Consider the following 21,141-nt stretch of genomic DNA (forward strand, 5'->3'; position numbering starts at 1 on the left):
ACACAGACACATATTGCTAGCAAGTGTAGCTTTCGTTCTGTAAAGAGAGAGACTCCTTCCCGATGCTGCTGGGAATCTCCCCCATGAGTCTGAGTCAGAGGTGGCAAAAACCAACAGAATTTCCACAGCCCAATAATCTCATATGTTAGCTCTGCACGGGATCACCGTCCTCTGTTATAAGCAAAACTTCAGCCTGGTTCCGGCATCACACAAAACATAGTTTAATGCAGGGCTGGGCAACTAGTGGCCTCCCAGATGTTTTGGCCTCCAGCTCCCTAGCCAGCATAGCCAATGATGAGCGACTATGGACGTTCTATCAACTGTGGCTTGTCATGTCATCTGAACCCGACAAACTGTGGTTAATCTTAACTCTGGTTTGTTTGAAACAAAGCAACTTCACACCATGGGTTAGGGAGCTGGCTTGTTTCAAACAAAGCAGAGTTAAGATTAACCACTGTTTACCGTTTGGACAAGTCACTAAACTGTGGTGAATTGAAATTAAAAGCAAATGCTCCCTATTTCCTCCTTGCAGCTGCTCTGGAGAAATAGAAGGGTGCGGGGTGCTGCCTAGGCTCTTCTTTTCATGCTAATCTATAGTTTAGAGTGAGGTCCAAACCGAATGTAGCCGATATGTCCTGAGTTTTTACCGGTACATGCAAAAATGGGAAAAGGTGCAGAAAAGAACAGGCAAACACATCAGGGGGATGAATTACCTCACCTATGAGGAAAGGGTAAAGTGTTGGGGGCCTCGTTAGCTTGGAATAAAGGCAAATAATGGCATCATGATAGAGGTACATAAAATTATGCATGGTGTGGAGAGAAAGCAGAGAGAAAGGTTTTTCCCCCCTCCCTCTCTCATAACACTGGAAGCCAGGGACACCCAATTAAAATTGATGGGCAGTAGATTCAGGACAGAGATGTTCTTCATACTACATGTGCAGGTGGGCCCTGCAACAAGATGTTGCAGTATGGAATTTTTCTGTTCAGTGCCCTCCTCCTGGATACTCTGTTCTGTTGCCCCTCCCACCCAGTTTTCCACTCCCCACCCCAACAGTTGGTCAGCATTCCATAGCCATTGAGCACACTGTCCTCATTGGGTTGTTTTGGGTGTTTCCTCTTGTTAAGAGTTCTCCCCCCCCAAAACACTTTTGTAGTTCTGCAAATCTCTGGGTTCCCCCCAAGCCTGCTGATCCCCCCCTCTTGTCCGCAGGTGGTGGTGTCGTTTTGGCTATAAAAACAATGGCACTCACCACCTGAACATCGGAAATAGAGGGAATGACTGGATTCGCTGATAGGAGATGTGGTGATGCCCACTGGCCTCATCAGCTTTGAAAGGGGATTGGGATCAATTTGTGGAAGGATGACTGTATGTCACCTCTAGGTTCAGAAGCCACAGTGGGGGAGGGCTATTGCCCTAACATGGCCTCCCCAAGAGGCATCGGGTTGGGTACTGTGGGGAGCAGGATGCTGGAGTAGATAAGTCTTTGGTCTCAACCAGCATGGCTCTTATGTTTGGTCACTGAAATGCAAGCGTCAGCACTGACAGATGTCTAAACAAAGATGGGAATATTTGGGGACATGAAACACAATTCACCAGCATCTACACATGGCTCTCAGTATTCACCGAATTTTGGAGATTTTCTTGCAAGTAACCGAGGCTGCAGCAAGTAATGCTGCACAGGACCTAGTGCAGGAGTGGGCATCCTGTGGCCCTCGGCCTCATTTCAAAAACCTTCTGCATGCAATCAGTTCAGACCTCTGGCAAGAGTGATTTGTCCTTTTCCTGGCAGCCTGCTGCATGGGAAGGAACAGGGAGAAAGAGAAAGGGGGTGGTAGAAGGAGAGAGAGAGAAAGGGGGAGGTAAAAAGGGAGAGAAAGGGGGTGGCAGAAAGAAAGGGGGTGGCAAAAAGACACACATAGAAAGGGGGTGGCAGAAAGAGGGGGGGGAGAGAAAGCAGGTGGCAAAAGAGACACACAGAGAATAAGGGGGCAGCAGAAAGAGCTCCAAAACCCTGCTAAGTGCAGGAATCCACTGCATCCCAAACAGTCATGGTCAATGTATTTGTATACCACCCTTCCCACAAGTTGTACTCAAACAGTTCACAAAACAAATACAACCACCTATAATTATGGGTGAGCCAATGTGGTGTCGTGTGTAAATTCTATTTTCTCTGCATGTGTCCCTTCATTAATCTCCTGACAAATGTATTACAACCAGAGGTAACTCTATATTTGGGGCGAATGGGGCGGCGACCCTCTGTCTCTCCTCCACCCACTTGTGGCAGAGAAATCCCCCCACAACTAGGTACATTTGCTCCAATGCACGGTATGCAGTTGCCGATTGCTGCACGTGATTTTCTCTTGTCCTCCTCCAACAATCTCAGTAGAATATTTAGTATCTGCCTTGCCCTCCGCCCCACCAGGCCCCATGAGGACTAGCCACCACTGATTATAACTTCCCACTCCTGTTTTGCTGTTTTGCCTTTTCATCCTCCTCTCTCAGCTCTTCCACTCCCCATTTGCATTTTACGTTATTACTGCTGTGTTTTGTCACTGTACTGTGGAATTAAGCTACATAAAATGTTTAAAAAATGTTACACTTTATTGAACAACAACGCCACCACCACTCCACGAAGCGGGTGAAACTGCAAATGCAAGTTTATTTCAGCATGAAAAAAGAAAAAAAAACTTTCCCCCTCCCTTTGGAGGGGAACTCTCTTTGGACAACACCCTACCCCCGATTTAAGAGGATCGTAGGCAACAAGTTTCCACAATTGAGAATGCACCTACCAGGTTGTCGTGGCATTTAAGATGAGATGGGACAGGCAGAGGTAGCCTCCCCACCATCCCAGGGGAAGATGGTACATCATCTGAAACACACGGGGAACAAGGCTTCCGAACAATCCAATGCAAATTAATATCTTGCCTTTAAACCAGGGGTGTTGAACTTCTTTCAGCTCGAGGGCTGAATTCCATTTTGCAGAAGCTCTCGGGGGCCGCATTCCAGTGGTGGGTGTGGCCAGAGGCAAAAGGGGCAGGGCAAAACGTAGCTGGAGGGACATTTCAACCTTCCAAACAGGGGGGAAAGTATACCAAAGTCAGGAAACAACCCAACGACCGGCAGTAGGAGGAAAGGGGTTGCGGCCAGGGGCACGTGGGCTGGATTTGCACCCCTGCTTTAAACTGTGGCCTTAAAAATTGGTTTAAAACAAGTCTTCTCACTCGCATGTTATTTTTTTAAATCAAGACAGAACAGCCCCCAAATTGGTCCCTTTGTAAGAACGTCAGAAAAGCGACGCTTGATCTTTAGCCAAAAGGATGGGAAGCAATTGTTACTGTCCAGTGAGAGACTGAGAGGGAGCCCAATTTCGGCATTTTGCCTCGGCCTCTGCGGTGGACTCGCGGCAACGTCATACGAGGAGAGGAAAGTTCGCATCACTAGCGTCATGGACTACCAGCTATTGCAACGGGATGTCAGCACACATAAACCATTCCTCCCACCACCACACACACACTTTAAATACATTTCCGTGTGCATGCCGAGTGCTGACTGTCTCAAGCTCCTGCCTCGAACATTTTTGGATAGTTTGTTCCAGTTTAAAAAAATTTAAAAATGAAGAGAAAACCTTGAATGCTCATGCAGGGTCTCTCTCCCCGCACACACTTTTTTTCTTCCAAGTTTCCAATTCCTCCACCCCTGCCTTGCCAATTTTCTCTTCTAGGTTTGTTCAACAAAGCTTCCCAACTTAAAACTAATTCTCAATCTCTACGGACTTTTTTTTTTTAAAGGACTCGCCCCCAGACATTTGACCAGCTTATACAATGACAAAATCGACTGATAATGCTATTCTTGGACTGTACCACTTCCAGCTAGAAAAGAGAAAGGGGTGGGGGGGGGAATCACATCTTTGAAATCACAGACATTCCTGTGTGTTTGAGTGTGGGGGTAAAGCTGCAAGTAGAAAACTACCCTCTCAAGGAGAAGGTCTCAGCCGAGCTGTATCCCTTATACTTATTTATTTTCAGTTATTTAAAATATTTATGGACTGCCCTTCATTAATCAATTCGAGGATGGTGTACAAAATTTATTAAAACAGGTCAGCTGAAAATGATATACTGCCCTTCATCAACCAGTTCCAAGGTAGTGTGCACAATTCGTCGAAACAACTTTGAAAATTAAAACCTACAGTAAAAACAAAGGCTCCCACTAATCTACTCAATGAAACAGAAAATGCATGGTTGAAGAAATACATTTCTAACAGGTGCCAAAAGACCATCTAGTTTGGCACCTATCCATCTAGGTTGGCACTTATCATACTGTAAGGAGGAGAGAATTCCAAACGGGTAGGGCCACCATCAAAAAGGCCCTCCCCCACTTGCTGTCAGATGTACCTGTGCAGGTAACAGGAGAACCAGAAGGCCCTGATCTGTAGATGTCAATGAAATGGCCAGACTGATATTAGGGATGCCCATCACTGGGAAATCTGGCTCTTTTTTGGCCTAATGGAGTTCCGCAGTGTGTACAACTCCCTTTCTGTCTGCAAGCCAACCTGAGGGCTGTTCCTCAAACTCTGGGAACTTTTTTGCCCATTTTCTTTTTGAAGTACTGCAATTTGTGCAAATCTGGAGCAATTTCTGCAAATTACAGCCGATTTTGTGCAAATTACACAAATTCAGCCATGATTTGTGCAAACTGCAGAACTTTTCCCTCAAAATGTGCAAAATTCTTGGAAAATCTGTGAAGTCCGGCGGGGGGGGGGGGGCAAGTCTAGGAAAACCTGTGGAACTCCACCCCCCAAACAGATTTCTCCAACGCCCCTAGTTGATATAGGAAAATGTGCTCCTTCAGGTAACCTGATTCCAAGTTATTTGGAGCCTCATATATCAACATCACCTTGAACTTGGCCCAGTAACATATTTACAGTCAGTGTAAAGGTGTAACAAGCTTGTGCCGGGCCGCCCCATTCCGCAACCTAACTGCCGAATTTGGACCAGCTCCAGTTTCTGGACCAGGCTCAAGGAAAGCCTTGCTACTGATGCTATTTATCTACCTGCAAAGATGGATAATTTTGTTTTAATCGGGGGGGGGGGGGTTCCAACATGTAATGCAACGCCCCTCGCTGCATAACGTGGTACAGTCCAAGCAAAGATTTACCGCTTGATTCTGTGGATTGTATGAACTGTATGTTAGTAAAGGACAAAGGAGGGAGGGGGAGATTAAAAATGTATCTAAATACTTCTTTCTGGCTCTCCTTTCTCTTTCTGCTTTTTGTTGTCATCTAGGGCAGAGGTGGGCAGAAAGTAGATCTCCAGATGTTTTAGACTTCAACTCCCTGCATTCCTGACCACTGAGGGTGCTGGCAGGGCCCTCTGGGAGCTGGAACTCCCAAATACCTTCTCCCCACCCTAATCTAGGGCTTCAGACACACTGGAAACTAAGGCATATAACATTTCCTAACATTAGGCTCTAGGTTGTTTAGGTCAGGATGGGGTGAGGGGACATAAAAACAGAACAGTATCTTCGAGAGTGGAAATGAGATTTTAAGTGCAGGGTCACGAAACTGCATCGCCCTCCCTCCTCCCTTTCGTTTCCCTGCTCAGAGACCCTGGCGGCCCTCAGGGTCAGCACGTTGCTTGTGCCTCTCCGTCACGCAGAAACCAGTCCTTTTTTGAAGCGGCAGAATTCTTGTCATCTATAATTCTTGTCACTGATAACCCAGGTATAAAAGGCAGAGTGGTCGGGTCAAGCTTCCAAAGGTCAGATCCCTCTTTGTAGATTTCAGTGTCTTGATGCTTTCTGTTCTGAACTCCCCAGTCCAAAAAGCCTGTAGGATTCTCTTTCCCTCCTTCTAGAAAATGGGAGAAAAACATCTGAAGATCCAAACAGCTGCCACAACAGGCAGTTAAGAGATTACCTTCAGTCCAACTGTCCTTTAATGGAGTTAACGCACCAGTCTTCATAGAGCAAACAATTAACAATGGTTAAGTGTCACCCGTTTTGCTTCAGATGCGCTAGCAAACTCCCTATTCATTTTTAAAGGGGTTTATACCAGTGCCTTGCTCTGCAAAAAAGAACAACTGACTGCTATTGCACGACTGCTGAAAAATGTCCCTCTTGGAGCAGAGAAGAGAGAAGAGGAGCCATTAACAAAGCACCAAAGAACCAAGTCTCATTAAGAAAAGGAGAGGGGGGTTAGATAATCTACCAAGGCTCATCTGACCAATTTTTCAGGAATTTCCTTCAGCATGGATTCTCTGATGACTAATAAGGTTTGAGCTCTGAGTAAAGCTTTTCCCACAGTCCAAGCATCTGTACGGTTTCTCCCCTGTGTGCGTCCTCTCATGTGCCACAAGGCTGGAACTCCCACGGAAGCTCTTCCCGCAGACTGAACACTGAAAGGGTTTCTCACCGGTGTGGATTCTCTGATGAGTAATGAGGTGTGATTTGTAACTGAAGCTTCTCTCGCACACCACGCACTGAAAAGGCTTCTCCCCTGTGTGGATTCTCCGGTGCGCGCTAAGGCGTGAGCTCACGCTGAAGCTTTTCCCACACTCCCCGCACTGGTATGGCTTTTCACCAGTGTGGATTCTCTCGTGGCTAACTACTTCTGAACTGCGCAAGAAGCTCTTTCCACAGAAAGAACACCGATAGGGCTTCTCCCCGGTGTGAGCCCTCTCATGTGCGAGGAGATCTGAGCTCTCACTGAACGTTTTCCCACAGTCCAAACATATAAATGGTCTCTCACCCGTGTGGCTTCTCTGATGTTTCCTAAGCCGAGAGCTCACACTGAAGGTTTTCCCACATTCTGAGCATTCGTATGGCTTTTCTCCTGTGTGGATTCTCTGGTGGCTATTAAGGTATGAACTCTGGCTGAAGCTTTTCCCACACTCCAAGCATTTGTACGGTTTTTCCCCAGTGTGGATCCGGTGATGTGTAATCAGGTTTGAGATGTCGCTGAAGCTTTTCTCACACACTGAACACTGGTAAGGCTTATCCCCGGTGTGGATTCTCTGGTGGCTAACGAGGCCCGAATTGCGCCGGAAGCTCTTGCTGCAGTACAAGCACTTGTACGGCTTCTCCCCTGTGTGAGTCCTCTCGTGAGCGATCAGCCCCGACTTCACGCTGAAGCTCTTTGCACAGTGAGAACATTTGTAAGGCTTCTCTCCCGTGTGGGTTCTCCTGTGAGCTATAAGACTCGAGCTCACGCTGAAGCTTCTCCCGCAATCGGAGCATGTGTACGGCTTCTCTCCCGTGTGGGTTCTCTCGTGGACGATGAGGCGCGACCGAAGACTGAAACATTTGCCGCACACCGAACACTTGTGGATTTTCTCTCCTGCGTGATCTGAACCCTGGCTGAAGCTTTCTTCGCATACTATGATCCTGATGGGCGGCTCATCATCGTTGGCTTCCTTTTCCGGTGCGGCTACAGCAAGATCTTCGTAACCCCCCACCAGTGGAATGGATTTTTGCACCCTTTTCCTCGGGGGCTTTTTCGGTGGTTTCTCTGGCCTCTTCTGATGTTCGGAAGCATCTCCCTGCTCACAACGGGGGGGAAACGGGTGCTCCATGCTGCCCTCTGTTGCCCCACATGACTCGTGTTCGCTCTTTTCTGGTGGGGGACTCCCTGCATTGTTCTCACTGACGCACAGATTACCTGGGGGAACATAAAGAAACCCCAAAGAAACGGTACAGGATTAGCACCGCCAATAATACTATTTTGCTTTGATTAGCCACAAGCGAGAGTAGAACAATCGCGAAACACTAAAATTCAGCCGTACCTGGTCAAAAATCCAGTGGCACTTGGTCTGAATTCCAAGAGTTCTCAATCTTTTTTTTTTTTTTGGTATCAAGGGCACAATACTATGCATGTTAAGACAGAAAAAAGTCCTACAACTCCAACAGCTGACCTGGCCGGCTGGGGAATGCTGGCAGGTGCGGGCTTTTTTCTGTCTAAATATGCATAGGATTGCATCTTAAGTTCATTAGATTCCCCCTGCCCATTTTCTCAATACAATACAAACAGTAAACAGTAAATGGGAACCCCTTCCTGCCCCCAGCCCCCATTCCCTCCCTTCTTCATACATAGCATCCTGTATTTAAGCAATAAAGGCTTATTTAATGGGTTTACATTAAGCAAAAATGGGGTAATTACACAGAAAGGAAAATAAAATAAAAAGGTTCTAAGTGCCCCTTCAATCTTGATTCCCCCCTCCCCACAATTTCTGGACATAGGAACCTGCCTTATACTACGTCAGACCCTGGGTCCATCCAGCCCAGTATTGTCACGTTGACTGGCAGCGGCTCCGCAGGGTATCAGGCAGGAATCTTTCCTAGTCCTGCCTGCAGATGTCAAGGATTGGACCTGGGACCTCCTGCATGCAAAGCAGGGGCTCCCCCACTGAGCTATTCACCTAAGTTAAGATTCCATTCCTCGTGGTTCTGAATAAAGGACTGAATTAAACAGGAATATAGGCAGCTGCCTTTATACAGTTAAGCAAATCTCTAAGGCAGGTTAGGCTGAACAGTCAGAAACGTATTAAAGCACATCACGGCCGTGGGAGAGACAGACGAAACTGTGCCTCCCTAAAAGAAAAGAAAACAGGATGCATTTATGCAGACTGAAAGTTGGAGAACAAAGAAAATACACCGTGCATGCTCAAGAACTAATTTAGCTTAGCAACAGTCTTATCAGCACAGCGGCCTTCTCATCTTTAGGGATGAGTTACTTTGGTGGATAGGAATTTCCTGCTTACGAACAAGTTACAATTACCTTCTCATGGTCAGACACATTCTCTCAATCCCATCAGACACTTCACATGAACCAAGCTACTTACAGGGCCTAGCCAGGCCTACCTTTACAATACTGAGTCAGCCCCTTGGTCCATGTGCTGTTGACACTGACCGGCAGCGTCTCTCCCGAGTTTCAGGCAGGCATTTTCCCAGCCCTACCTAGAGATGCCGGGGATCGAACCTGGGACCTTCTGTGTGCAAAGAAAGCAGGTCCTCTTACCACTGAGCTACAGCCCCTTTTATCTGATCCAGTGGCTTGGAAAAAACGAAACAAAAATTGTGCCCTTAGTGACAAAAGCACGAAACCCGGGGCATTCAAAAGGTGCCCTGTGAAGCTCAAATTAAGACAGGGATACATTCCTGATATCCTCAAAAAGGCCGCTGGTTCTGTAATTAGTTGGCCGACGGTTAGAGAGACTTAGTTGCATTCTCTGAGTTTGATTACCACTGTTATGTATTCAAGGTGGCCACCGTTTTTTGATCTCCACTAAATACCCAGTCCTCCTCGTAAGGACTAAGACCAAATGCAGCTTCTTTGAGAATGGAGAAAATCTGTATGGTGAGAAGTGAAGCTCCTTCTGTTGGCCAATCTTTTAGACTGGGTTCACACAACACAACAAGCCGGAGTACAGGTTGAGCGTGGCTTGCCGTTGAACTGTGGGTTGTTGCTGAATCTTGGGTTGCTGTGTGGTGTGAAACCAGCTGTGCTAACAAACTGTGGTTTGTTAACCGCGGTTTGTTAGCATAGCTGGGTTCACACAACACAACAACCCACAATAAAACAACAAGCCGCAGTTCAACGACAAGCTACACTCAACCTGTACTCTGGCTTATGTTGAGTGAACCAGATTTAAGTTTGAGCCTCAGGGTATGGGCCGCTGGATGGGGGATATCCACAGGGGACGGATATCTGTGGATCTGTGTTTTTGTAATCCAGTATTAACAAACACATTTCAATTAACTTTTAAATGGTAAAAACATTTAAAACAAACCACAACACTTCACCTAACGTGCCACCACCCCCGGCGCCCTCCTCTTTAACCTCCAGGCACAGCGGCTGCTGGTCGGTGTCCAACGAAGCTCCTTCTGCCTTTGGGGAGCTCACCCCGACCTCCTCAAACAATTCCGGTTCCTGAAACAGCAGGAAGAAAGAATCCCATTCAAGGAGGGCTGGTATAGGGAACACGACAGGAAGCCCAATATCCTACTCCAGTCCTGAACCTACACTAGGTTATCCTCAACCCTGAATCCAACAGAACGGGAACCCCAGAGTAGATCTCCAAAACCAAAAAGCAATGGGGTATAGTTTTTTTAAAATTACAAATGTCTAAATGGGTAACTTGGCGAAGATATAATAGGATTTTTCTCTGATCACTGAAAGGCAAAGTAGAAGTTTAGTTTTTCTACTACACACTTGACTGGCCAGAGAAAACTCCTTTTGCTGGATTAATGATCTATGAGGCATATATGAGGCTTATATGAACTATAAATTTATAGTTTTGTTTTCAAAATATTTTTAACATAACGCTATTGTTTCAAGCATGTTGGATATGCATATCTTAAGTATGTATGGGCATGTTTAAACCTTATAACATAAACTATGTATACACATGAACACACACATTTTCCTGAAGAAGGACTTACATGAGGTCTGAAAGGTGTTGGAACAGTAAACCACTTTGGAATAAAACACCTTCTTTGTCTACCCCACTGCTTTTTCGTTTTGGAAATCCTTAATCCTGCCCAACAACCCTATTGCAATTATTATTAGTGATCATGATTCAGCTTTCTCTAAAAAAGAAACAAGAAGTTTAACAACAGGGGTTCAAACATGCAACGACTTGAAACAATTTAAAACAGCTAAAAACAATTAAAACTGCCAAGTCCTGATAAAACAACTAACATTAAAAAGCGTTATCATGTTTATTTATTTATTTGTGGCATTTATAGACAGCTGAATATCATAAAATCTCTCAGTGGTTCACAATATCATATGCAATCAAATGCCTGGGAATAGAAGGAAGTTTCAACCTCGTGCCAGAAAGATGACAATATGGGCGCCAGGTAGACCTCACTGGGGAGAATCTTCCACAGTCAGGGGGCCACCACTGAGAAGGCCCTGTCCCTTGTTGCCATCCTCCGAACTTCCCTCAGAGGAAGTATTTGGGGGAGGGCCTCTGACGCTGATTGTAGTGTATGGGTGGGTTCATACCAGGAAAGGTGCTCTGTCAGGTACTGCAGTCCCAAGTCATGTTATATTATTCATTATTGTTATTAAATTTATTTTTATTGTGAAATTTCAACAAAACAAAACAAAAAAAGGAAAAGAAAATTTGTAGCTACATAAATTATATTATTCTGTTATTAACAGTAATCATAGTAATGATTTACTATAATTATTACTAAATCACTAACAAATACTACTATTAAGAATACATTAATGAACGCTACTATTAATAAAATGAATTTTAATTATTATGATTTTGATTATGAGGCTTGTTGTCTTAGTGCCCCATATGTGGGCTTCCCGGAGGCATCCGATTGGCTTCTCTGGGAACCAGGATGCAAGAGTAGATGGGCCTTTAGTCTGATCCATCAGGACCCTTCTTATGTTCAAAGAAGCAGGGTGGTATCTAGGATATTTAATGGTTATTTTGCAGGGCCATGAGGGTTAAAGAGAAGGACGTGTTGCTGTACTGGACAGTGTTTAGGTCTGTGAAGGTTTGAGGCCTACAGAGGCAAGGTAAAAGGGTCAGGCCTAGAGGCCTGGGTTTTTTTGTTGGGAGGGGGTAACCCTGAGAAGAGTAGTTTCATTTCCCTGGTTAAGTTTCATTTCCTGAGTTAGGTTTCATTTCTCCAGGTTTGAAACAGCACTTTCGATTTTGGGGAAGGAGGGAATAAAAAGGGAGAGAGTGCCAGTGAGCGGGAGAGATTGAGAGAGGAAGACCAGAGCATGAAGAGAGAGCAGGAAGAAGCAGCCTGGAGAAGTCTAAGTGCAGCTAGGGTTGAGGAATGTGTGTTTTGCAACCTTTATTTTCTCTTAATGCTTTTTGTATCACTCAGCTCTATTCTGTAAATACCTGTAGTTGTGATTTGCTAGCTTTTAATTTAATAGTAAACTGTTGTGGTTAACACCCAGGTGTCTGGAGTGCCAATCCCCCCATGTCTACAGCCTAAACCCCAAGTTATTGGGATGGGGAAGTTTGAAAGAAGTAAGGTGGGACTCTTAACGGGGCAACAGATCCTTAAGGAGTTGCTCAAGGGATCCAGGTCATGAGGGGAACCCTGACAAGGCCTATCAACAGCTACTGGCTATGATGGAGGCCAGAAGCCTCCAGTTTCAGAAGAAGGAATACCACTGGCTGGGGAGTAAGAGCTGGAGTGGGGCTGTTGTTTTTGTGTCCTGCCCGTGAGCTTCCCAAAAGCACCTGGTTGGCTCCTGCAGGAAACTTGGATCTCCAGGAAAATCACCGTGTTAACAGATTTCAGTGCCGTCACTAGTCCTATTCAGGCATTGTGCCAAGTAGCAACACACATGAGGAGGACAGACTTACACATGCTGGCCCCACCGTAAATCTCCCTGCATTGAGTGGATAGTCCTGCAGCAGGAGCCTAGTTGCGTTCATCTGAATGCGAATAGAAACCTCCTTGCAGCCAGGAACCCTGCTTTCTCAGGGTTCCTGATCGCGCCCAGCGCTTTTACTTGTGTTTAAGCCAAGGCGAGTCGAAGGCTGCTGCAGACCTCCACGCTCAACACAGGCGCTGAGAAAAAAAGCCAAAGAGATGGCGGCGGTGGGGGCAGGATAGAGATGTATAAAATTATACACGGTGTGAAGAAAGTGCATGGGAATCCTAGACCCCAAAGGAGTGGTCCCATGAAGCCGGACAGAGGGAGATTCAGGGCAGACAAGAGGAAGTCCTTCAGCACGCAGCAAATAACGTACGGAATTTGCTAGTGCAAGATGTAGTGATGGCCGCCAACCTGGATGGCTTCAAAAGGGGATTAGACAAATTCATGGAGGAGAAGGCTCTCGATGGCTACCAGTCCTGATGGCTATATGTTACCTACAGTATTGGGGGCAGTAGGCCTCAGTGTATCAGTTGCTGGCGAACATGAGCAGGACGGTGCTGTTGCCCTCAGGTCCTCCTTGTGGGTTTCCCACAGGCATCTGGCTGGCCACTGTGTGAACAGAATGCTGGACTAGATTGACCTTTGGTCTGATCCAACGTGGCTCTTCTGATGTTCTTAATCATCCATGGATACCCTTTTACCAGGGGTGATCAATCTGTGCCCTTCCAGATATTGTTGGACTACAACTTCTCTCACCACTGGATATGCTGGCTGGGGCTGATGGGTATTGCAATCCAACAACATCTGGAGGGCCACACGTTGCCCAGCCTTGCCTTATACAGTCTTTGATAAGCCAAGAGAGACCCTAAAATTTCACAGAATCATAGAATTTTAGAGTTGGAGTTAGCGTTTTAGAGTCATCCAACCTCCCTCGATCAGTGTAGGAATCTTGCTCCGACAGCCTCCCTGACAGATGCCCATCCAGCTTCTGCTCAAATACCTCCAGAGAATTCTTATCACCAGCACCCACCCACCATGGAATGACAAAGGTACCAAAATCTCACCTGCTGTGTTGGTGTCTCGGCCTCTCGCTGCTTCAGCAGGAAATCCTCTGCCAAAGTCACCGCCTGGGCGCAGGTCTCTGGGCAGCCATCTTTGACCCAGCTCTGGATCTCCAGCGGCAGGATAGTCAAGAACTGCTCTAGGATCAGCAGCTCCAGAATCTGCTCCTTGGTGTGCCTCTCCGGCTTCAGCCACCGATGGCAAAGGAACCAGAGCCGGCTGCAGGCCTCGCGGGGCCCATCGGCCTCCTTGTACAGAAAACGGCGGAAGTGTTGCCGCTGGACTTCTGTGCTGATAGCATCAACCCGCAAGATGGCTGCCTTCACCTTCCCAAAGTCTCCCGTTTCTCTGTCCTCAAACCTTTGTCCTTCTTCTTTGAGGCCTGGGATGAGCTGGGACATCCACTTGCCCGGTTGTGTGTTAATTGCCCGCTCCACAGAGGTCAGAAATATATCCTCCCAGCGCGGGGGGTCTGGAAGCTGGGGGTTCTCTGGTCCTGACGGAGATGTTTCCCCCATTCCCATGGCATCTTTCTCACATGCCATTATGTCTTCGTTTTTCACCAGGGCTGTGTGGTTACTCATTCCGGTTACCCCAGAAACATCTCCTTGCCCACTGGGTCCCAACGGGCTCTGCTCCGCCATTTTCTCACCTGGTCCCCTGGTTGGAAAATATTCTTGGAGTCTCAAGGGGACAGCCACCTCCTTTTTCTCGTCCTTTGAAGCCATTTTCTCTCCCCCAGATCAAGGGGCACCTTTAGCCCAGTTCCAACGTCTCCACTTCAGTTCTGACCCCTCGTCGTTTCTGTTTCTTGTCGCCAAACGTAGCTGGTGTGGAGGCTGAGAAGGGCACAGCCAAGTTCCACTTTTGGCCACAGAGGGGATCTGCATGGCGCAAGGGTGTAATTTATTTCCATTGTGTTTACTTATTTATGGAGGACATCTGGTTCAGATAATTGCTCAGCCATGAAGTAAGGATTTTGGGTGACCTTGGGCCACACACACTCTCTGTCTAACCTACCTCACAGGGTTGTTATGAGGGTGGAATGGAGTGGGGAGACAACTATGAATATCATGTTGATCTCATTGAAGTAAGGGTGGGATAAAAATGTAATAATAATATAATGTATTCCCAATTATTCATTTTAATCCTAACTATACATTTTTAGGCTTCTGGATTTGTTAATGGTTATTGATTTTATTGTAGTTGGGTTCTTTTTCTTTCTTTTTTGTTACTCACTGGAAAATGTTATTTCTATTGGATGTTTCTGAGTTTTAACTTTTTTTAATTAAGAACATAAAAAAATTATATCAGTCTTACAAATATTAGACTATTAAAGCTATTACCAAGCAGAAATAGTGCCTAACTATAAAAACATTAAGATCTCACAAACATTAAGACATTTCAGAATGCTGTTAGGAATTAGTCATTATGAAGTGACTTGCTATGGGATGGGTCTTACCGATCGTATTGGTCTGATTTATTTACATCATTTCTATCCTGCACCTTCAACATAAATGTATGTTTCCTGCGGCAACTGACAATGGGTTGGATCCAGACTTGGTCATACTTAGAGGAGTCCCACTGAAATCAATAGGACCTAAGTTAGTTAAGATTAACTTAACTCCCACTGGGCAGAGTTAAGCAGAACGGCACACTTACACCCCCACCGATTCTCTTACAGCCCACCTCTTGTACAATGGCGACTTAGTGCTTCCGGGACTTCCTGAAATGAGGACAAATGCCCGTTTCTTGAAGGAGGCAGGTTGGCACTGCTCACGTAATGGAGCTCTGCCAGCCTGCCTCCTTTCCAAACCCAGTGTTTCTGCTCGTTTCGGGGCTTCCCCTAGAAAGCACTAAATCTCCCTGGTGTAAGCGGCGGGTCCCACTTTTGCAACAGAGATGGCAGCACCCACCACTTCTGGAAGAGAAATGGCATGGTGGAAAGGGATCGGCAGGGGTGTAAAAGCCCCATTGGATTCTGCACATTGATTTGAATGGGTCTACTCTGGGTATGAAAAGAGTCTGGATCCAACTCAGTAAAATAATAACAACAACAAATTAAAAAAATACTTAGTTTATGGATTGTTATCTAATAATGAGACACCCATGTATTGTCTTATTATGAATGGTTGCATTCTATATACTGGAATACTCTAGAGCAATTGTTTCTGATTTCTTTATACCGTCATAATTTTGTAAACCACCATGAGCATAATATGGAAGGACAGTATATAAATAAAATAGACACTGACATGAATTTTTATCCTAGCCTTCCTACTCAGAGTGATATACATAGGGAGGTTTGTCAGCAGAGCAAGACAAGGGGGACCTGAAGCTGTGTTGCAATGTTGACCGTTCAAGGTTCCAGCCAGCCATGCCCTTTGCAGAATACTCTATTCCATTCCATTCCCCCTCTGCACCCAGTCCCCCCCCCCACTTTATTTAAGTAATGTATGTACTGCTTGTCAATTTGTTCTATGCCGCTTTGGGAATGCAAACACATTTCCTAAAACGTGAAGATATCATTCATAAAATAATCAAAGCACAAAACAACTGCAAAACCACCCCCACCGAATAATCTTGTTCCCCTCTGTTAAACAGAAGACTTCTTTGTTTAGATGCTGGAATTCTTTGGAAGAATATTTATAACTGTTTTTAATTATTCTGAGGGGAAATAATTCTGAGGGGAACTGCAAAACATTTGCATTTAGGGTTTAAAGCAACCCCCCCCCCCCAAACACTCCTATCCACACATACAGAGTTAAAACTTAAAATGTGATTCTATTTCAGAAATAGGAGCCATCCCTCCTCCCCTCAGAATAATTAAAAACAATTATAAGTATTCTTCAAAAGAACACCAAGCCTTGAACAGACAAAAAGAACCTTTCTGTTTTTTCATTTTGTTTTTAAATGGGAGCAACCCAGGAACCTTGTCTGTATTGGGGGTGTTGGTGGGTGTCTTAGCTAAATTGGGCTTTCTTAGTGGGGGAAAAATAGTATACAAATTTTATAAATTTTAAAGCTATACTTTTTATTGCCTCTGATTTATGTTTGATTAAGGCATGACAACGGAAGCGTCTTCGGACAGCGCTGGCTCTTCGGCTTAGAAACGGGGATGAGCACCGCACCCTAGAGTCGGACACGACTGGTTGGGGACACCTTTACCTTTAAGGCTTGCATTTCAATTGTTTAATTAATCTCATCCTTGCACTAGTTTTTAAAATCTGCAATTGTGCATCTCTAAAGGCGCAATCCTATGCATGTTTAGACCAAAAAAAGTCCTACAACTCCCAGCATTCCCCAGCCAGCCTGGGGAATGCTGGGAGTTGCAGGACTTATTTCGGACTGAACATGCATAGGATTGAACTACAGGTGTAATAAGAAAGCCCAAGGACCTGTAAGTGAAACAAACACATGTTTTTGACCCCCCGTTTTACTCCTGACTCCATTTCCCTCTTCATGGCCTTAAACTGCCTTTGAGAATAGCATTATAACAGCATAGATTTACTAAAAGTAAGATTTTTTAAAACTGTTAAAATTGTTTATTGTGATTTCATTATTTTTATGTTTCTTGTAAGCCACCTTGGTAGGATTTCTATCCTGAAAGGTGGCATAAAAATAATTATGATAAATAAATAAATAAATAAATAATGGCGTTTCTATCCTAAAACACACTGCAACCAAAACATCCATCCAGAAATCACCTGAATCCTGGTTTTCCATATAGAGGCTGCATTGGAAGGATGATTAATTAACTTTGCATTTATCTAGCATGTTCAGGCGCTCAGCACAATGCACAACAGTATTATTTAGTCTCATACTGCAGCTGTGAGGATGGAGTGACATGCCTAAGCCTACCTAATGTGTTTCTTGTAGAGGTGACTTTGAATCAGTTACATCCTGGATCACAGCTCATTCTCTGAGCCCAGCCATCCACAACCTGACACCCTCTACATATACTGGACTACAACTCCCAGCACCCCTCACCATTGGCCATGCTGACTGGGAATGATGGGTATTGTAGGCCAACACATCTGGAAGGCACTAGGTTGGGCCCCCTCCAGATGTTTTGGCCTACAACACCCATCAGCTGTAGCTAGCATAGCCAATGGTGAGGGATCATGGGAGTTTTGGGCAAAAACATCTGAGGTTGCTCACCCCGAGGTTGGGGAAGGCCATTTTAGCCAGCATGCTATGCCAACTCTCTGATATAATGAATGACAGAGATCATTTATCTGTTTGCTCCATTCATACCCCACCTTTTCTCCAAAGAAATAAGGTGGCATACGTGGCTCTTTCCACCCCCCCCCCCCGATTTTATCCTCACAACCACCTGGTGAGGTAGGTTAGGCTAAGGGAGAGTGACTGGCTCAAGGTCAGAATGACTGGGCTTTAGAGCCGAGTGGGGATTTGAACCCAAGTCTCCCCAGTTCCTAGTCCCACACTCTTATGTCCCAGTATGTATGGGGAGAGCATGGGACACTGAGAGCGCAACCCTATGCATGTTTAGACAGAAATAAGTCCTACATTCCCCACTAGCCCCAGCCAGCCATGGCTGGCTGGGAGCTGTAGGACTTTGTTGTTGTTGTTCAGTCGTGTCCGCCTCTTCGTGACCCCATGGACCATAGCACGCCAGGCCTTCCTGTCCTCCGCGCTCTCCCGGAGCGTGCTCAAGTCCATATTCATTGCATCGGTGATGCTATTTAGCCATCTCATCCTCTGCCGTCCCCTTCTCCTTTTGCCTTCAGTCTTTCCCAGCATCAGGGTCTTTTCCGGGGAGTTTTCTCTTCGCATTAGGTGGCCAAAATATTTGAGCTTCAGCTTCAGTATCTGTCCTTCCAATGAGCACTCAGGGTTGATTGCCTTTAGGATTGACTGATTTGACCTCCTTGCAGTCCAGGGGACTCATAAGAGTCTTATTTCTGTCTAAACATGCATAGGGTTGCACCCTTAGGTGTATGCCAGCCTCTCCCAACTTTGTGCCCTCCAAATGTTTTGGACTACAACTCCCAACATTCCTGACCACTGGCCATGCTGCCGGGGCTGATGGGAGTTGAAGTCCCCCACAACTGAGAGGGACTAGAGTGTTGGACTGGGAGCCCGGAGATCCGAGTTCTAAGTCCCCACTTGGCCATGGAAACTCACTGGGTGACTTCGGGCTAGTCACAGACTCTCAGCCCAACCGACCTCACAGGGCTGTTGTTGTGAGGATAAAATGGAGGAGGAGGAGAAGAATGTAAGCCACCTTGGGTTCCTTGCAAGAGGAAAAAAGGCGGGATAGAAATGCAATCAATCAATCAATCAATCTGGAGGGCACCAGGTTGGAAAAGGTTGCAGTACACCCTTCCCTGGGAGTAACTCCCACTGAACTCAATGGGACGTACGTTTGAGTAGACATGCACAGGATAGCTTTGTTAACCCCACCATCCCCTGCCTGGTTACTAAGAAGTAACTCCCCTTGTGGTCAGCGGACTGCAACCTTAGTAGAGGTGTGTGGGTGGCGGAGCATTGCATAAATCAACATATATTATGATGTATCATTATTACCATGATCAGACAGAGAGGAGTGGCTCAAGTCTCCTCCCTCTTGCAATTTTTCTCCTTGATTTGTTCATTAGTCTTATTAAGGGTCCTCTGTTTTTGCACCTGCACCCCCCCTCCCCAGCCCCAGATCAGTAACTCACCTTTGCAAAGGGATTGCAGGACGGATGCAATGCAGCCCCTGCGAGCTGGATCCAACATGCAAGCCCCCCTCCCCGACCCCACAACCATAAAACTAACCCCTTTCTCCTCCCCTCCAGCAACAGGAAGGAACTTGCTACCCACCTCCCCGCCTTGCTCTCAGGTTCCTCCCTCGTCTCTCTAGCAACCAAAACCTCAGTCGCTTTAACCCTTCCCGGGACCTCGCCAGAAAAAAACAGCGAGTCTTCCCCCTGCTCTTCTTCCGCCTCCCCTTGGAAGATTCAGCAGGCCATTCCAGAAAGCCGAGATTACAAGTGGGACAATCTTGCGGCGAGGGCTGCTCCCTGTTCAGGATTCAAGCTGCTCCACTTTCTGCAGGCAGCTGGTCGGCCACTGTGTGAACAGAACGCTGGACTGGATGGACCCTTGGCTCTTCTTGAGATTCAGGGCAGACAAAAGGAAGGGCGTCTTCTGTGCAGAGTTAAACTGTGGAACTCGCTGCCACAAGACGTAGTGATGGCACCAACTTAGATGGCTTTCAAAGGGGGTTGGACAAATTCCAGGAGGAGGAGGCTATCAATGGCTACTAGTCCTCATGGCTCTATGCTACCTCCAGTATCGTATGCCAGTGTACACCAGCTGCTGGGGAACATGGTCGGGAGGGTGCTGCTGCACTCCTGTCCTGCTTGTGGGTTTCCCATTGGGGCAGCTGGTGGGCCACTGTGGGAACAGAACACTGGACTGGATGGACCCTTGGCTGTTCTTGAGATTCAGGGCAGACAAAAGGAAGGGCGTCTTCTGTGCAGAGTGCAGAGTTAAACTGTGGAACTCGCTGCCACAAGATGTAGTGATGGCACCAACTTAGATGGCTTTCAAAGGGGGTTGGACAAATTCCAGGAGGAGGAGGCTATCAATGGCTACCAGTCCTCATGGCTCTATGCTACCTCCAGTATCGTATGCCAGTGTACACCAGCCGCTGGGGAACATGGTCGGGAGGGTGCTGCTGCACTCCTGTCCTGCTTGTGGGTTTCCCATTGGGGCAGCTGGTGGGCCACTGTGGGAACAGAATGCTGGGCTAGATGGACCCTGGTCTGATCCAGAAGGGCTCTTCTTATGTTGTGATATTCATGTTCCACCCCAGCTCAATCCCCATTGGACTGTTTTGGGACCCCCCCCCACTTTAGGATTCCCCCCCACACACACCTGTATTATATTTTTGTACTCTCCTGCAAAACTGAGGGTTTCCCCAAGCCTGCTGACCCTTACATCTTGTGCATGGGTGGTCCTGTTTTGGCTAACATATGCAATGGCACGCACCGTATGAACATTGAAAATGGAGGGACTGATGATCTATGTCCGCCTTCCCCAACCTGGGGCACCTCAACCTCAAGCATGCTGGGAGTTGTAGTCTAAAACATTGGGAGGGCATTCAACCTGATGCCTTCCTGATGTTTTGGACTACAACTCCCAGCATGCTTCACCACTAGCCGTGCTGGCTGGGTCTGATGGGAGTTGAAGCCCAAAACATCTGGAGGGCACCAGGTGGGGGAAGGCTGATCTATGACCATTTAAGGGTTGCCATCTTGCCCCTTCCTTGTGGCTTATCCCAAAGGGCTCTTGCACTTTTGATGCCACTGGTGAGGCGGAGCACAAATTTTGTTCAGCCACAGGGACCTGGTCCAGCTTGCGCTCAGTGTTGTCAACAGCAGTTAAGGTGCCCTTATAACAGGGGTGTCGTTCCCCAGATGGCCACGCCCCCTTTCGTTGCCTCTCCCCTTTATCACAACCACCAATTGTTTGGGGTTGTCCTGGCTTTTGTGCAATGTTTTGCCTATTCTCAAAGGTTGAAATGCCTCTTCTGAGGCATAGCCACTGGCAGGAACAGCTTTCAGATAAATATACTGCTACTTTGGCTCATAAGAATATCAGAAAGACCCTGCTGGATCAGACCAAGGGCCCATATACTCCAGCATTCTGTTCACACAGTGGCCAACTAGCTATCGACCAGGAACCCACAAGCAGGGCATGAGCG

The 21,141-nt window shown here is 46.6% G+C and overlaps 2 protein-coding genes across 2 annotated transcripts in view; both read right to left on the reverse strand.

Annotated features, from left to right (window-relative positions):
• Positions 1-625: 625 nt before the first annotated feature.
• The window catches only part of LOC146356127 (uncharacterized), a 35,400-nt gene continuing 14,884 nt past the window's right edge, over positions 626-21,141 (reverse strand). Inside the window, exon 5 of the mRNA XM_084830019.1 lies at positions 626-7,676. Within this exon, the coding sequence (XP_084686145.1) occupies positions 6,229-7,676 (1,448 nt within the window). The 3' untranslated portion in view covers positions 626-6,228. The remainder of the gene's footprint in view (positions 7,677-21,141) is intronic.
• On the reverse strand, positions 9,587-19,188 carry LOC146356128 (zinc finger and SCAN domain-containing protein 30-like). The gene is made up of 3 exons (XM_084831800.1): positions 19,112-19,188; positions 13,427-14,308; positions 9,587-9,923 (listed from the first exon to the last, which is right to left on the reverse strand). The coding sequence occupies exons 2-3, from the start codon at positions 14,150-14,152 to the stop codon at positions 9,756-9,758; spliced, it is 894 nt and encodes a 297-aa protein (XP_084687926.1). The 5' UTR covers positions 14,153-14,308; positions 19,112-19,188; the 3' UTR covers positions 9,587-9,755.

Source organism: Heloderma suspectum, chromosome 2, assembly GCF_057233095.1.
Source record: "Heloderma suspectum isolate Gila_16-S chromosome 2, 16-S_ref, whole genome shotgun sequence".
In the NCBI taxonomy this organism is placed as follows: Eukaryota; Metazoa; Chordata; class Lepidosauria; order Squamata; family Helodermatidae; genus Heloderma; species Heloderma suspectum.

Bases quoted from the DNA above. Each gene is read 5' to 3' on its own strand.
- LOC146356128 (XM_084831800.1), bottom strand. From the start codon at position 14,152: ATGGCTTCAAAGGACGAGAAAAAGGAGGTGGCTGTCCCCTTGAGACTC. The intron at 9,924-13,426 runs GTGAGATTTTGG...CTGCTGTTTCAG, and splicing joins CCGAGACACCAACACAGCAG to GAACCGGAATTGTTTGAGGA.